The 18399-nt window shown below is 35.4% G+C and overlaps 1 protein-coding gene across 1 annotated transcript; it reads right to left on the bottom strand.

Moving 5' to 3' along the window:
• Positions 1-231: 231 nt before the first annotated feature.
• LOC137928886 (uncharacterized) lies at positions 232-17018 on the bottom strand. The gene is made up of 7 exons (XM_068771891.1): positions 16644-17018; positions 8349-8542; positions 7005-7161; positions 6464-6629; positions 4447-4634; positions 2236-2418; positions 232-582 (listed from the first exon to the last, which is right to left on the bottom strand). The coding sequence occupies exons 1-7, from the start codon at positions 16803-16805 to the stop codon at positions 412-414; spliced, it is 1221 nt and encodes a 406-aa protein (XP_068627992.1). The 5' UTR covers positions 16806-17018; the 3' UTR covers positions 232-411.
• Positions 17019-18399: the final 1381 nt, after the last annotated feature.

Genomic DNA, 18399 nt, shown 5'->3' with positions numbered 1-18399 from the left:
CAAATTCTGAAAACCCGACTCATGCGAATCGGTGATCCAGTTCAAACTAGTATTCGGCCTGATGATTCAATATTACTTGTTCTCTCTGTTAAGGTTCTTCGTTCATTATTTAATTATCACTAGGGTTTCTATATCGACAATACAATATTATTACTTTTAAAATTTAAAGCTGTTCATCTGAAATGTTTAATCATAGTTTAAACAGTAATTATCTAATTGTTTTTTAAGAAATATTTTAGACACCCAATGGAGGTTAACAAGAGTTTAACAGCGGATCGTATTTAACGTAATACGTGATAACTGTTTTATCGAATTATCAGTAATCGTTAATATAACTTAAACTATGTAAAATATGTTTATAAATTAAGTTTCCAAACGAGATCATTAAGGGATCAGAGGTATAGGTGTATGTCAGCTGTCGGTTTTGCCGTCGCAGTTGGGACGGTCGGGACGGCACTGGCAGCTCACGTCGGCGCCACGTTGTGCCAACCATGCGCCCTCGCCGCAAGGCCCACGCGTGTGCAGGATGTGGCACGCGTTATTGTAAATCACCGTGCCCACGCGCGACGAGCATGCTGCCACCTGTTACCATATTTATTTACTAAAAAATCCTTTACAACTGGGAGCTTCGTTCATTGCAAAGAATAAAGATCAATAAATAACTTACATGCTAACTACTAATGCGGAAGATCTTGGGACCAGCGAGAAATCAAGACGGATCTTGGAGGCTCCAAAAGAATGCCGAAATTGAGACTTTAGTAGCACAGCCAAATATCATTGGCGAATATAAAGCTCAACGAATCCGCTGGCTTGGTCACTTGAAGCGAATGGGATCGGATTGGAGCGTGAAGGTAGCATACCTGGAAAAACCGAGGGGTCGAAGACTAGTTGGTAGACCCAGGTATCGCTGGATCGATGGCGTTGAGGCAGACTTGCGCGAATTGAATGTCAACCAATGGCAGACGATGGCGCAAGATAGAGGAAAGTGGAAGTCTTTCGTTTCGGAGGCCAAGACCCACTTGGGGTCACTGAGCCAGCGGAGTAAGTAAGTAAATACTTACGCCAATGAAGTTCATATTAGAAAACATTACGAAACAAGACTTGAAGATTATTACAATGAAACAGATATTGAGAGTGTGTTTGAGTAATGATTTCAGTTTTATTTAGTATAAAGTAAACAGCATTCATGTATGGAAACTTTCCGTAAAAATAAGAACACCTATTAAACGTACGATCTGTTAGAATGTAGTGAATCGTTATTGTCAACCTGCATAACTCCTTCTTACATTGTATCCCTCTCTGCTGTAGAACATGACCCTTTTTATAAAGTTTGCAAGGCACTAAGTTAAGCGTGTTTTCAGCGGAATGTATAGCTTCGGCTATTGTATCGACCATGGTTCAGACTGTCGAGCGCATTGGACTGTGGACTCGTGGTCGAGATTAAAAGTTAGTTGCCTAGCTAATAACCCATTAAAACATTTTTAAGCGACTGTTGCATTCAAAAGTATTTTTTCAATTATTAACCGTGAACTTGACTTTGTAACTTTTACTGTTAATGCAAACTAACTTTAGGCTTGCAAATATATACACATTGACAAAGATTGAAAAAAAGTCTATAATAAGAATGTGTTTTAAATAGACTTGACTATTTTAAAAATACAATTTTGCCAATAATAGTTTATCATATGTATCTGAGTTAAGCATATTGATAGAAATAAGTAATATTCTAAACGTGTATTTGGGATCGTAGGGAGTACTGGAGTTTATAAACAATTTATGATTCCGACCTTTGGGCAGATTAAAGTCAGTTGTAGGTTCTTTCTATGTGCATAACTCAATATGAAAATTTTTGTATTGGATCTAGTTTGCATCACTACGTCTAGTAAGAGAGAACAATCTTGATGTTCTTCATTTGGTCGGAGGCCGCTGGTTAATATTGTGCGACGTATATAGCGATTGTACTATGTAGTATATATCATTATGTATTATTTGGGTCGCGCTATTATTTCTAAGCGTTAAAAGGTCATCTCGATGATAACATATAAAGAACAGTTCACAAAATGACGTAGCTCGTCTATAATGACAATGGCAAAAGTTACAACGGTAGTAAGCCCTCCACTAGATGAACCGACGACATAGATAAAGTCGCGGGAAGCCGCTATATATATATATATCATCGTTACTATATTTGGGAGAGGCTTAGGACCTTACAAGAAATGCATTTGATGTGAGTACCTCCCGCCTAGCGCAGGCGCCGCCGCCGCAGACGCAGACGCCGTTGTGGCTGAGGCCGTCAAGGGCGGGGCGCGCTTCGAAGTCGAAGGCGACCACCTCGCCCGCCGGGCAAGGCTCGCCCGCGCCGGGCCGGTAGCAGCGCCGCCGCTCCGGCACATATAGCCGTCCGCGAGCGCACGGCACCTGCACACAAACAACGAATACATCTTTAGGAGCAGCAAGGGTTCTCAAATCTTTATTGTAATGAACTATTGTATGAAGAAAACCACATGACTGTTACGGAACGCCATTACTGAATGCTTGTTTTTGCATGACACTTGATGGGATTGACATATTGCTGTTAAGCGATTGAGGCTTTGTACAGCTTCATCTGCAAGCTAAAAATTGTACGCTAGCCGACCGTATTTCAGTTACAACGATGACGTTTACACGAAGCGGGACTTTACCCGAATAGTTTTATAGAGTTGTGACTGGAGTGTAGTGTTAATTGTGCGGGAGCGACACGGGCCTCTGCTGACTGCCCTTGCTCGATCGCGGGCAAGGCGAACGCAGCTGTCGGTGTCTCGTGTACTTATGTGACATGTGTACGGTGCATCGCTTCCGTATATGTCACAGTTACATGACCATTTATAGAACTGCGTTACCACAATCAAGCGGCGCATAGGTTATCATCCTATTGCACTTCAGCAGTAGTCTGTCAATAAAACGATTATTTTGGCGGCGGACAAGACACATGGGTTAGCGAGCGGCAGATAAAATGTAAAGGTTCAAGTGGCACCTACATATCAATTGTATTACATCTTACACTCACTACTTTTCCCTCCTTTCCGCTCCGTCACGTCACACATATATACATACAAACTTAGTTTCACGCACTGACACTTTCACACAAGCAGCCGCGTGCACATTGTGCACCTTGGCCAATTATGTAATTGTTTGTTTGTATATCATAATATGGATGGAAAAAACAATAAACAAATTTAATAGTAACTTCTGATCTCCACGATACAGGCCTGTAAGCCAGATTCAAAGATTAAAATTAACCGTATATTGTAACAATCTAAATCTCACGCTCCAAAGAAAGACTTACAAGTTGCTAACTGATCTAAAATTATGATAATCATTTATAATGACTTTTTGATTTATACAATACACATTTAAATTTATTTTGAATAATATTAATTTAACAATTTCAAAGTATTGAATATTAACTTATCTAGTATCGAAAAAATAATTAATCCTGCAATTTTTATGAAACTTAACATTATTTGAGACGAATAATCTTAAAGGAAAAAATCGTGATATTCAGACAACTTAGTAAAATAATCTTAAAAAAACTCGTTAAATACCATTCGCACTATTCTTTTAAATTATTTTTTTTGTTGTATCCTATGGGACAGTTCAGGTTTCGGTCGCATTTAAAAGTCAGAACGACAACATGTGCATTTAATAAAAATCTGATTTTTTTGGATAACATTTTGTTTTCTGTAATAAAAGCGTAATTGTAAGAACGAGTGTAACAGATTACTTCAGGTATTCTACTACAAATCTACCTTTAAAATCTAACATCTCAAAAGATACCGTAGCTAAGATAATCTCGCAGTTTAAATAGCCTTTTATACTTTCAGGGGTAAACCGGGTTCTGCTTGATTTAAAATTTATGACGACCATTCCCAGAGGATGCAAAGAATCATTCCAAGTTAATAAAGGCTTTTGAAACCTGTTCTTTATTTTGACACCGTTCGCCTTAGTGGCATTTCCAGATTCTCCTAGGGATTCCTAGGCTCGCAACGTTTCATAGCTTTTCAACGGATTCGTAAGCTGTCGTAAGTCACCTCGGTTTTATAATACTCACTTAGCTTTCCGACAGAACTCCCTGGGTGAGCTGAACCTCGTCTGGATCGATTGCGATACCCTGGCTCTTAGCGCTAGGAGAAAAACTGTCAGAAGGAACTCCAGCAACGCTACAATCTTGTATAATCGTTTCCGACAAAACCGATTGTTTATCGAATGGAATTAAAACTTTCTTCGATATATCTTTATATCTAAGGGACCATGTTATTATTATATTTTTCTATTACTCACGTCTTTCTTACTTTGTTTCTCTCACGTTTCACGGCCTCTTTCTCTTTCAAACAATTAATCAATCAAGAGTATAGCAGAACAAACGTAAAATAACAAAATAAATATTAATTGTTACAGATTTGGTACCTTGGTACAACGTCCTCCTCTGGCGATCATCTCGTCGTTTTTGCAAGGTCCACGCGTGTACAGCCTGTAGCAGGCGCCGTCGTGAGCGCGAGCATGGAAGTACTTGCACCGGCACTCCGCACGAGAGCCTTGCTCTGTCACCTCCGATATCGCGAATACATGACCTTTGGTGCACGGGCCCAATGTCTCTGGAAATTTCGAAAAAAAAGATAGAAAACTTTAAAATGTAATTTTTTATTTATTTATTACTTCCGTGTCCGTAATAACTTGTAAGTAATAAAAAGCTTAGTGACTGCTGAGTTCTTTGATACTATTTCGTGTATACGTTCAGACCTCTTCCCTATAGAACGAACAATTCAATCTTCCTATAATACCGTATCCAATTTCAATGATGCTATCCATATTTTTATGACAAGCGAAACATTCAGACAATTCCTGGCATGCATATCGACCAGGGTCGGATAACATCTATTTTTCATCCCCCTAAATGTTAAGGGTAGTCCACCCCTAAATATTTTTAAGTTTTAAACAATTTTTTGGGTTTTTATTTTTTAATGATACAGCATACAAAAATATTACCCTAAATTTTAACCGCTTTTCGATCAACCCTTATTTTTTAAAAACTTTAATTTTTTTGCAAAACAACATTTGCGGGATCAGTTAGTTATAGTATAAAAAATTAATTAATTGTGTGCGCAGCATTTTCATGAAGATATTATTGTTACACATGGATCTGGATGGTTGGTTAAAAGGTATCACTTGCGTAGGTAATAAGAAGAATACCAGAAGAGCCCAAATTGATAGAAACAAGAAGTTTAGCTCTAACGGTAACCAAATAAACACAGACGGGTTTTGAAGCATTTCCACAAGTTCCCTCGATACATTAATCAGGGAAATTTAGTCCCAAGCCTAAATAAATCACTTATATATATATTTTTTTATAATTTATTACATAATAATTCGAACAGCGGTAGTCCAGCGGTAGAGGACTTGAATTTGCGATCGAAGATCACGAGTTCGAATCCGGGGATACAATCTTATGTAATCAACACTTTATGCATTAATTATACAGGATTGTAAACGCTCGCAAAGAAGTTTCCAGAGGATGGGCAGCAGTTTCCTCTACCATAGTCCCATACCGCGATCGCTAACTCGCCTGCCAAGCGTGACGATTATATTATATCCTCCCATAGATATCTTTGGGAGAAGGCAAAGCGTTGCGGTTGGCGTCTACGGGCTGAAACTACAAGTACCCGATAATCCAGAGACATTACACCGCAATGTTTATTATAATCCCTAAACCTGTACTTCTTTAGGTAGGTAATGCATCAAAATCTAACTATAACACTGCACGTATAAAAATGTGACGTATAATTTGCAAAAGAGTCTCTCTAGTTCACGGACCCTACCGCTCCGTGAACTCAGTACCGATGAAGCTGTAAAAGCCTTAGGGCTAACAGCATTAACTTCTTCAGAAACGAACAAAAGAGTCCTAAAATAAATAAGTCCAACAAGCAATCAAAGTTCCTAGATGATATTATTGTACTGACATTAGCAGCGAGAACCTGAAACCTTTAGTTGAAAACATTTATTATAGTTTTAATGTGTTATGTTTTCGCGAACATAATTTGTATGATGTGTAAACATACTGGTAATAAAGTTCTTTTATTACACAAATCCCTATTTATTAGGGAAAGTAAATCATCATCATAATTAATCATTTCAGCTGTAAGAGATCCACAGCTGGACATCGCCTCCTCTATAGATTTGACTAATTAAGAGTGACCTGCGTCTAACGTCGTCTAACGACAAGAAGTTAAGCGCAAATTGTTTATAGTCATAGTTCAACCTAGTTTCAAGGCTTAAGAGATGCCCTTGATGGTTTAGAATGATATATTGCAGAATTTACATAGGATATGAGTTATATTATTTTTAAACATGATCATACTCGTAGGTATGTATGAGTAAAAATTTTTAAGTATAAATCATAGTAAATTCATGGAAATATAGACCTTACCAAGTTCATAACAAGATGCAGTTTCGTTGTGATAGTGAGGGAGGTAGCTATCGCAGCCGCATCGGGAGCCGGGTAGGAACAGCTGCCCCTTCTCGCACGGCCCCCGCGTGTAATGCGCGTAACAACCTCCGTCCGCTGCCCAGTAGTAAGGACTATCTGAGCTACACTGAAAAGGATAAAATTTTAAATAATTAAACTCCTTTACCAGTTGTTTTTTCTAAAAAAAAAATTCATCTTTTCGATCTTAGGTTTTAGAAAAGAAAGCTAAAGTATATTTTGTCGTAACGTAAATGCCGCCGGTTTTGCGGACTTTAAAGTTAGAGGCTTTGATCTTGCACTGAACTAAAGGACGGCAATTTGAAATTGTTTAGTGATGCTATTGAAATATTTTTTAAGTATTGCATTTTGAACTGTTTCAAGTTGATTTATTGGGAATCACAATTTGATGTATAAAACTTAGTTTGTAAACGTAGTCGCGCCTCGAGCCACGAAGAGCGGCTATGCCTGTAATCCTATAAAAGTCGTTGAAAATATTACTTACGGTACAATTTGCCAGACCGTCGGCACCGAGATCGAGGATCGTACCAGGATAGCAGGGGCCCTGGGTGAGTCTATGATAGCATCGCCCATCCGCGGGCCAGTAGATCAAGGTCGAATCCGCGCATTGCTGTGGCCTCACACACATGCCCTGGCGTACGCTGGAATACCAAATAGCGGACTTAGTCACACACGACTTACACAATATGGGTATTTTGTTACACGCCTCAGTAACCCCATACGATCGCACGATCAACATTGCCAATCGTATTACGCAAGATACGCTTTTGTATTTTGCACTCTGCCATTGTCACGCATGGAAACGGTTACAAAAGCTTTTTACTGTGACTTATGTTTTATGGTAACTTTATATCATTGAGAAAAGCTCACGACAAAATCTTAAGACATATGTGATGAATGTTAAAAAGGTAAAAGAATTTTCTTACAAAATTTCTATTTATAAAGTGTCTATTCATAGATGCATGTCGGAGCAGCTAAGTTTTAAAATCATCTAGTTGTTAAAAAAAAGTAAAATTAAATAATTTTCTATAACACCGCACCAACGGCACAAGAAAGAACGTTGTCGTTTGAACTAGCAAAGCGTTTAGATCTCTCAAGTTGTTACGTTTAGTAAATTATGAGAATATTCTCCTAAACTCTTGTATTGGTAATCAATTATAATCAATTATCATTGCAGAAAAATCAATCAGTAGAGATAAAAGTTAAAAATAAGAATAAGTGTAAACAATAAAATAGCAAATAAAGCAAAATAAAAATGAACTGTATACAGAACATAATGCTTAAAATAAAATAAAGAAATATAAAATCCAGAAATGAGGTGAGGAATGAAAGAGAAAGGCAGAAGAAATGTGGAAAGAAACATGTAACCGATAGATTATAAGAAGAATGCTAGAAGAGTACGCGAATAAAAGTAATGTTAAAAAATATTAAATTAAATAAAACGACCTTGTCCTTCCCAAAGATGGGAACACGAGAGGCAATAAAAAAATCAGATATAATCAAAATTATGCTAGTGATATCGGCAAAGACGACATGAAACCTTCTTTATAAACACTACTTATTACGAAAATAAGCGACACTTAATTTAGGTAACAGTTCGTTAAAATGTATTTAGTGATTTTTAAACAATAAATCAAACTTGAATCACATTTTTGGGCTCAATAAAATTATATAATAATCCTTGTTATACTTATTAGCATTTGCCCATTCTTGAACTAGAGGAAAATAAAAAATAGCTTGATAGGGCTCAAAATATAGAGCCTATACGGTTAGGCCTATAGGTTAAAAACTCCCTATTAAAACAAAATCTACACAGATGCTTACCTACCCTCGCTTGTTAAAGGATTCCTCTACGGGTGCAAAGTATTCCCCTGGCCGACAGGGCCCGCGTTCAAACAGCTTGTGACAGGTAGTGGACTGAGGCAGCTGTGCAGTACCAGGAGGACATTTGCACTCAGCCACCGTTCTCCCACCCCACCGCCCAGGACTCAATTCCTGCGTATCGGAACACGGATGGCCTTTCTGGAAATAGAGAGGAATATGATTAATATGCCGGAAAAAAGGCGTTACCAAAAATACCTATAAGCTTAAAGCTTAACCTATAAGCTTGTAATAAAATCTGGTTGGGTGTAATATTAGCAACAGGCTTGTTTTTAATCAAAAAAGGCTTTCTTAATTTTTTTAATTTAAATTAGAACAAAAAGGAAACGAATGAATAACACTCAACACGCTTTTCGTTTCCAACTATTTTTCATTATTTTTCTTCAAATTATATTTGGAAAATATTTCATCAAAAAGGGAAAAATTCAAAGCTAGTCACGCATGCGTTTTCCATCCGGAAATTTTGTGAAATAAACTCCGACGAATTTATTGTTTAGTAATCCTTTTCACAATTTTCCTTACTTCTATGTAGTAAGAACAATTAATTGCCGAAATTTACTTACATCTAACAAATCTTTTACACCGTTATATGATTTTTAAGTGTTTTCGTTTATTAGTTTTTGATGTTAAAAAAAATGTGATACTACCATATAATGAATATAATGTTAAGTAATCGCGCTAACAATATTCTTCTTACGAAAATGTGGTAGATATCTGGGGGAGAAAGATTTATGAGCAAATAGGCATTACGTAATGTTGCGAATTTCCCAGTGAAATCGAACGCGGAACAGGAAGCGAAATCCGAAACGGATTTAGGTTAGAGAGTAGTGCGACTGTGTTCACTGTCTGTCTACCTCACGGTTCTTCAAAGCGGAAGAAAGAAAACAAAAACCTAGCAACTATAGTGCTTTATAAAAAATTGAATGAAATAGTAACAGCATTAAACGTGACAAAACATTTTATGGAATAAACCGGAGATGCCAAAAGTGACTTTTGTTAATCACAATAGATAAAACTATCTTTTGAGTTACTGGTATTCGTCATAAATTATCTGTGGATTTTTAATTTAATTTAAAAAATATTATAATAGCATTCAAAAGCTTTTTAGTTTCCTTATCGAAATGTGTGAAACTCGGTTTGTTAGCTCATTTACATGTTTGACACTGTGATGTATTATCATTGTCAATAAACATTGTTAAATTTCATTTTAAAAAATAAAAGAAACAAATGTATTATTACCGGATCTTTTCAGCAGATCAGCTTAACAGATGGTAACCTACTGCTTAATAATCTTAAAATGGTTAACAATTGAAAGTGCCTTTAAATGTCTACTTGAATAATGATATTTTAAACTTTAATTTAGTTCGTATTCACATTCAAAAACGAATATACTAGAATATTCCATAAGTCCATGGAGTACTTTAAAATTATTAATTTAACACCATTTTAACCTACATAAAGAGCTCATTACAATTTAATCCTCGTAGATTTGAGTGAATGCGGTTTCTATGTGACGGAAATCACGTCCAGTAGTACACACGCGTCTTTATAAACGTCGGATGATGCAATACAAAATAGCCACTATAACTTAAAATGAGAGTCCAAAATGCGTTAGCAGTTTTAATGACGATTTAATTTTACAAACCATTCGATACGTTACAAGCACATTGAACCAAAGTATGTTAGGCGTTCAAAAACGCAGTATAAACGTAGAGTATGAGTGAATTATTTCATTGTGAAGTTAAATTCTTTTATATGAATATTGTTATAAATAAAACATCTACGTCGAGTTATCTGTTGAATATTAAAGCGTTGATCGCAAGGACAAATCTTCGTACTATCTAATACTAGTAACATCTATTAAAAATAGGAAAGGGAAACATCCTAAAAAAACTTGTATACCTATTTATCAACATTTGTGAGTGATTTTAACCCACAATGAGCCCACGTGATACATTATGTATACACTCTGTAAACCTTACGCCTCCGCAATAGCACTAGTCCATATAGCACGTTGAATTGTCGGTTGCTGAAGCCTCGAGGTTCTGGAGTGAAGATCATAGACCAACAAGCACAGAGTTAGGACGTCCACCAACAAAGTGGACAGACGACGTAATTCAGGTCTTCGGATGACATGAATGCCTGCCGCCATGGTGAACAGACGACCTAATTCAGGTCCTCGGAAGACATGAATGCTAGCTGAGATAGGAAGCCTATCTCATTTAAAATCTATGAAGGTCTATATCCAGCCGTGAATGTTATACGACTTAAATGTTAATGACATAGTACGATAAGTATGACTAAATGCAGAACTCTTTAAAGAGACAAATCCAACACGGTAATAATATATGTAATATAACCCCCCAAGCCAGAGATCCTGAAGAAGCCATATAAGTTAAATAAACGAAGTTAAGGATAAATATGTTTCGCATTCTGCCACCTCAAGCCCACGAAATCTTGTAAAAGCCAAAAGTACAATGTAGATGCAGCCAAAAAAACAAGCCGTAATATGGACCTTCCAAGATATACGATATGGCATCTAGGTTAACTGTAACTTACAAAGATAGTATTCTCCCTTGGACAGCACCTTTGCAGTTGTGAATTGATGGGTATATCTTATTACAATGAGCAAAATACGTTGTTGCGAAAGTTTATTTACAGCCACAGCTTAAAGTAATCGCTAATAAATTTATTTTACTGCCAGTGATGATTTATTTACCAGACCATACTTTACAGTATGTGTCATGAATCTGTACGCGCGAAATTCTGTGCAACGAACACTTTAACCAAAACAGCTCTAAAACACACAATTAAGTAAAAGATCGTATACAGAATGTAATTGACCATGAGAACATATTTTGAACGGTTGTGTCTAAATTGCAGTTTGCAGTTGATCGAGCAATATATGCCTATAACATAACCTTTATGTTTTCTGTTACCGGCGGAAACAAGCACGGTGACTTTACGTGATTATTTTATGAAACTATTTTTTCTATATTAGTTACTTGAAACCATCCGGAAAATCATTAGATTGGTTTGTTATAATTGGCTATATACTTTAATTGTGAGAGCAATGTCTAACTTGTGAGCTCTTAGCTCGTAGAGAAAAGTTAATATTATGTATATGTTTGTGTGTGTGTGTATTCGTATGTATGAATAGCTTATTATACCACACAGAATTCATAAAATTTGTAACTCTTTATACAGTATTACAATACACTGCTATGTAATGTCTATGAGTTATCAATAAATAAATTTACTTTTACATATAATTTAATAAAAACTGATTAAAAAATCTTATTACAGCGTGAAGGATTTTTAAGCGTTTAAAAAACTTGAGAATAAATTGCGTTACTAATATATTACGTATTATTAGTGTTTAAGTTAAGGATACCATAACCAAGCTCATTCTAATTCAAGTATGTATTAAATTTATTTCTTCTGAAATTCTTCTTATGCCACAAATAATTATTCTAAATGGTCCTATATTAATAAACTTACAAATTAATTAATTAATAATTTATTTCAAAGACCCTTTTATTTACGCTATAATTTAATCAAAATCATTGCTGGAGAAGGAGTGTAAAATAGATAAGGCAACAACAACTTTAATATCATGAAGATAAGTGTAGATTACTAAAGTTTAAATTTCTTGTTTCCAGTGATTGACATAAGTGAAGAGATTTTTACTTCGTTTACGTTGTAAAACCTTAACGTAGTGAATGGTATATACATATATAGCATGAAATAATTCATCCAAGGCAATTCCTAGAGAATAATCCTATATAAAGAAACAAAACTCACGTACAATGTTATACAACTTGACCCATGAACCTGTCAAGAACGTCATGCAACATTAGCGGTAACAGCGTCAAGCCATTATCGCCTCTACAGCTTAGATAATTCAGGTCACGTCCACGGAGCTATTAACCACATAAAGCGGGATGGAGCCTGGCTAATCTTCCGGGTTTAAAACTAAGCGTTTGTTTATAATAATTATTTGTCAATTTATTTTACATCGGTAAAATTTCATACTCGATTTCTACCTATAAATAATTTTTTGGACAAATAACGTTTTAAACATATTAAAAAAAAGTTAAATCAATCTACGTCCTTCGTTTCGACCTTTAAATAAGGACATATTGTTCTTTTCAGCACTACTCATCATTTACAAAACTCTACTCCTTCTTCTCTTGACATCGTTACTATCTATTCTCGTCATCTATTTTAAAAATATGGCCAATTTTCAACTGAAACTTTTTTATCATTATCTTATTTTTTTAATGATAATTGCGATGCGACGTAGTTATTATATAGACTTGAATCAACTTTATAAGTAAGCATGCTGATAAGTTTGACTTGGCCTCAGTACTTGCAACGTGCTTAGTCAATGTTCATGCGATTTTGTTTACGATCAATCTTAGTAAGCTTCATGGCTTTTATGCTCCAATGAACCTTATGAAGGTAAAAGATCATCTGATGTCATCGCTCCTCCAATCCAATCGCACAATAAAGGGATGGCAAAGCCTAAAGTTGACTAATTTCTTGCAATTAGAATAAGCATGTGGCTAATCATATCTATTGTAATAAGTATATCAGAAACTCAACAATAGAGTCTGGGAGTTTCTTCAGTCCTTGAGAGTTAGTAAATCATCTGAAAAAATCAATCCTTCTGATCTAAACTCTCTTAATTCTTGCTTCACAGCTAATTTTAACTGGTTCACTAAATCTTATACTAATAACGTATACCTTCAGAGGAGGATAGACGAATTTATTAAGATCACAAGAATACACTGAATGCAGTTTGCTTCAACCACTCTTAACGAAGCTCCCTATGGGGGAGGCCTATGCCTTGGTGTGATCAATTTATTGATACTGCCTTTAAAAGGAATATTCTAAGGATTGCTTGTAATGCAACTATGAGTGATTGTATATGTCGCTTTATGGGCCGCCTCTTCTTGACGAAGTTAATGACCGATGGAATATATAATAAGAAACGGTGAAAGAAAAATTAACTAATAATTTTCAACAAATATTAAGCTAATACTACAGTCATAATCAAAACTATCGATAATCGTTTTAGGCACAAGTTCACAACACTACTCCGGTGTAAGATTAAATGATAATTTCTTAAGGTACCATGAAATAAAAACCGGTTTTATCACGCATCTTGTTACTCGAGTACGTAGGTTTCGTAGAGTGATACACGATATGACAATACAAGTTTTCGTAATTGACAACGATTGCACACTCAATAAAATGACGATAAAATTATTAATGTACAAAAAACTGGAAGTTTTATCATCAATTTTGACCTTTGCTATTGAGAATTTCGATATTCACATAAAAATATTTACTTTACTTTGTGATATTTATTTCGAGTTAGACCTCCGGGATCATCCCCTTTCAAAGCTGGTTTTATTCCTCAAAACAGAAGTTTACTGCAACATGAACACTTGCAAAATCATACTATAAAATATTGCTTTCTAGTTATTAAATATTTTATTATACATGTAATATTCCCATTGTTGGGAAACAAAATTCTCCTCCTACAGAGAGAACCAAGAAGAGATTTAATTTGAATATGGAACGAAAAATGCGGCTAGAAGGCCTGTATTTTATCACACAGTTACTAGACATGCTAATCACAACAGTTAAAAAAGCACACGTACAATTTTTATAAAATATTGCAGGGCATATTGCTTTAGCTTCTTCTTCTTCTTGAAGTGCCTCTCCAACTAGAGGAGGTTGGCTATCAGCTTCCTGCTCTCTTCCTTATTTTTGGTTCTGCGTAATAGCTCAGCAGCGCTGGCGATTCCGGTCCACTCTCTAATGTTACGAAGCCACGACTTCTTTCTCCTACCAACCTTCCTTTTACCAGCGACCTTTCCCATCATGATAAGTTGAAGGAGATTGTATCGTTGGTGTCGAAGAACGTGTCCCAAGTAAGCGATTTTCCTTTGTTTTACTGTGAGCATTAGTGCGCTTATATGGCCGATTCGTTTCAGAACTTCGACGTTGGTCATCTTCTGAGTCCAGCTTATGGACAGCATGCGTCTATATGTCCACATTTCGAAAGCCTCTATACGCTTACGAAGGTCTTCCTTTATGGTCACTGCTTTAGCAAAAGCGTGCATCTTCATATAACATTGTTCGAAGTAATTTTAACTTAAATTATTTGCTATAGTGTCAATTGTTAAGCGACTCTTTGCACCCTAAAAAGAATTACATAAGCAAAGACAACGGTATTCGAATCGAAAGCAAAGTAGCCTACTGACCCGTATGTTGCACTATGTATGTTACTTGGGTTTAGTTGTTGCGAATAATGACTGGCCTAAAACAATCGTGTGCAATAATCTTTACAATTACATGTAACCGTTAATAACTTGCGTGACAGTACTGGCCTCTGAGCATTAACAATAGTGATGTACAGAAGCAATTATAATTGTTCATATATCCCAAAAGTATATTTAAATAGTTTGAAAATTACTGACCTAGTACTGTCTCTTATTCGCGTAGATATTTTTTTATTTATCGCCGAATTTCCTGTATCATTTACCTATTAACAGTACGTAACTATTACTGCTACGTCGGTAACAAACGTTTCATGGCAATAATTTTTAATGTATGGGCTATGGCCGGACCCTGTGGCAGATCGTTTTTTTTGCCTTAGACTAGAGTTATCTTCGTCTCATAAAACACTTTGCCCTATGTGTGCGAACAGAGAACAGAGGAACCACTAAAATTCTCCGTTTTTTAAGCTGAAGAGTGGCTCTGGGAGACATTCGAAGCGCACTAAAGTCCGTTTAGCGCTGTGGTATTTAAAAATGTATTCGTTGATCGAGTTAGTCAATGTTTACGCTACTCCTTGCTGTACCAAAATGGTTGTAGACCACCTCGGACCCATCGTTCATCACATAATTGATGAAGTTAGTAAAAGTTAAGGGCCCCATCACAAAACGCTGACTGTTACCTGTATTCATAATAGTTACGAATACAATCAAGTTAACTTTTATCTCCAAGTACTAGTTGAACTATAAATGTACATTGCAGATATAAAATACGTTATCCTTATAATTTTAAATTAATTCCAAATATACAAGATACGGTTCTGCTGACCGTACTCCGCCAAGGAAAATACGGTTACATTTCGCAAAAAAAAAACTAAATTGAAAAACACAAATTTGTTCTAAATATGAAATAATTTATTAAATGCAACTTTCGATTGGAAAAACTTCAAAAATTGAATTAGCATTTAATCAAAAAACACGATTCGCACAGTAGACGCTAATTGTTGCGAAAAACGTTTCAATAATACAGAGGCAGTGGGTCAAGAGGGTGTCCGGTCACGGTCTTTCACAAGTCCGCGTTCCGAATGTGGGCAAACTGGACAGACTGGTATTTAAACGGTCAAAACATTCGCAAAGATTTGCAACATGGCGCCTTTTACATCGACATGCATTTTTTCACCTTTCACCAATGTCAACTAACGATTTAATTAATGTCTATTACGTAGGACTTATAAATAGCTGCTGCAAACTCCGATCACACTCTTAAATGGCACCGCCAAGCAACACTTCCTTATCAGAGCCATGCTTCACGCGATAATGACATTTATAAAAGATACCCCAAGATCTTATTTCAGTTAAACTTATGTACGTGCAATTTTCTATTTAAATAGAAATAAGTCCCTTAAAAATAAATCTAAATCAACATATAAATATACATGAACGCAAAATAAATGTGCATGAATATAAAAAATAAAATTTCACCTAAACTTATGCACTTATTTATTTATGTAAATAATAATAAATAGTCTTGAAATAAATACATAAAAATATAATTTACTTATTAATAATAGAATTAATTTTCATATTTTGAATACCACACGAGGAAAGTTCTTATAAAAAGTAAAAATATAAGTATGATACAAATTACAGAGTAAATTAAAACACATGTTCCAAGATGTGAAACATTTGATATCAATCGAAACTAGGAAAAAGCATTTTTAACATTTATAAAACAATATACCATGCACCGTAGAGTTTTTTGTACGTATACTTTAATTTGAAAGTAATTATTGTTTATTATAATCAAATAAAATAATGCGATCGCTGTGATATTGCCTTATTAACTAAATTTTTCTCTTGTACTGTCGCCAATAAATTTTAACTATACGAAATCTGCCAGCACAGTTAGTCATAAAATGTAAATTAATGCGTTTTCATATTTACAAACGTACCTTATATATGGTGTAACATTTCCCATCGGCTGGCCAGTACAGCATGAGCCAGCCTCGTGGGTGAGCAGCGCAAGGATTTCTTCTCACGTCTGCCCATGGCGGCGGCAGCACGGCTGCCTGCGTGCCACAGACTAAAGCAGCTAACCATAACCAAGTGGCCATTTTCTTTTTTTCTTCTTCGATTCCTTTCGTGCCAGTGACAATCACTGCTTAATATCATTTGGTCATCGCTTTTAATGTTCCAAATTTAAATGCTGTTATAAAACTTCATTTACGTTCCAGTTGTTACACTTAGCACTTTATTTAGTTTTTACTGTTCTGTGTCCAATGAATACAGTACAACACGCACTTTTAAAATGTTTCGCACCGAAAATTTCATGTTCTAGAACACAAAGTAAATCACGTATTTAGTTATTAAAGAGGTAATAACTACTATTAAAATGGCAGATAATAAAATGATCATTGATATATTTTATATAATTATGATCATCATCATTTCAGCCGTTGGATGTCCACCTGTTGGAAGCGGGTTTGAATTCTGTGTCTTTCGACCACCTTTTCAAGGTCTGCTTTTACAAGGCCGGTGCGTGGTCTCTTCAAAGCCTTACCATCTCATAGGTTCTGCGTGTTACCTGCCCATTTCTCTCAAATATATACTCACTCAATAGTTAATCATATTCTGTGCATATATGCATACATAACATTGTAATTTTTATAATTTTATAACTTCCGCATCCACAATATTTTTGGCCATTTTGAAATTGAATAACACATGTAGAAATATTGTCTATGGAAGTAGATGGGATGGTTTCCAATATTAAAAAAAATCACAATTTTATAACTACATCAATCTATTATCTTAATAATTATAGCAGATTTTAATTTATTATCCAAATATGCTATTTTTGCTATTATTAAACGACTATACTATTATTCGGGTGTGTACGAATGGTACAGTAATATGTTATAACTAAACCTTCAAGCCTAAACATAGTTATATATATAATCTAACGGGACTGAAATCAAAAATAATGCCTCCAACGTCCAGCACGTAAATTCCTATTTTTTTACCACCGTTTATCTAATTCCAGTGTAATGAGTAACTGCGCAGATTACCGCAGACCGGGAGGTAACGGTTAAAGATACGGTTAACGTTTTATCATACCAGACAGAATGTCGAAACTATACCCACGATACCAAATCACTCGAACAGATTACACCGTAGCGCTAAATTATAGTACCTGGCCAGCTATAAGTACAAGAATAATGACAATACCTGCATTTGATACGTAAAAACTGGATGGATATATTCGCAAAATTGCAAGTCTTATCGAAGCAATAGTTTAAAATAATTACAGCTAAAAAGTAGATGGAAATGTGTATTCGTCATTAATTTGTTCAATTTAAAAAAAAAACATACTAAACTTAACATTGATAGCTTGTAAAATTGGTCGATCCACGTCAAAGGACCATTCTTGGTAACGAGTCGAAGTATACAGGTGATTGGTTATATTAAAAAGTGAATATAAACTTCATTCGTCAGCAAAAGACTTTAAAACCTATGCACCTATTTCCAATCATCATGTATAAGGCGTATAAAAATCACTCTGAAATTCAATGCATTATTTATTTTATTGAAATGTTTGATGAGACAGTCGAATAATTTGTGGCAGTACATAGTGTGCAGAAATTAATAATTAGAACGTAATTAATTTTAATACATAGTACTAGTCTATTTAATAAATCCGATTTTCGA

The sequence above is a fragment of the Battus philenor genome, unplaced genomic scaffold (genome assembly GCF_028537555.1).
Source record: "Battus philenor isolate CCGP_79_NKW_IND1 unplaced genomic scaffold, ilBatPhil1.0.hap1 SCAF_4, whole genome shotgun sequence".
Lineage (NCBI taxonomy): Eukaryota > Metazoa > Arthropoda > Insecta > Lepidoptera > Papilionidae > Battus > Battus philenor.
The sequence above is the reverse complement of the archived record's forward strand: the minus strand, read 5'-3'. Positions and strand labels throughout refer to the sequence as shown.

Excerpts from the sequence above, each read along its gene's own strand:
- LOC137928886 (XM_068771891.1), bottom strand. The coding sequence starts at position 16,805 with ATGGCCACTTGGTTATGGTTAGCTGCTTTAGTCTGTGGCACGCAGGCA. Across the intron at positions 7,162-8,348 it reads GAATCCTTTAACAAGCGAGG|CGTACGCCAGGGCATGTGTG; the intron begins GTAGGTAAGCAT and ends TTGGTATTCCAG. Across the intron at positions 6,630-7,004 it reads ACGGTCTGGCAAATTGTACC|TGTAGCTCAGATAGTCCTTA; the intron begins GTAAGTAATATT and ends TATCCTTTTCAG.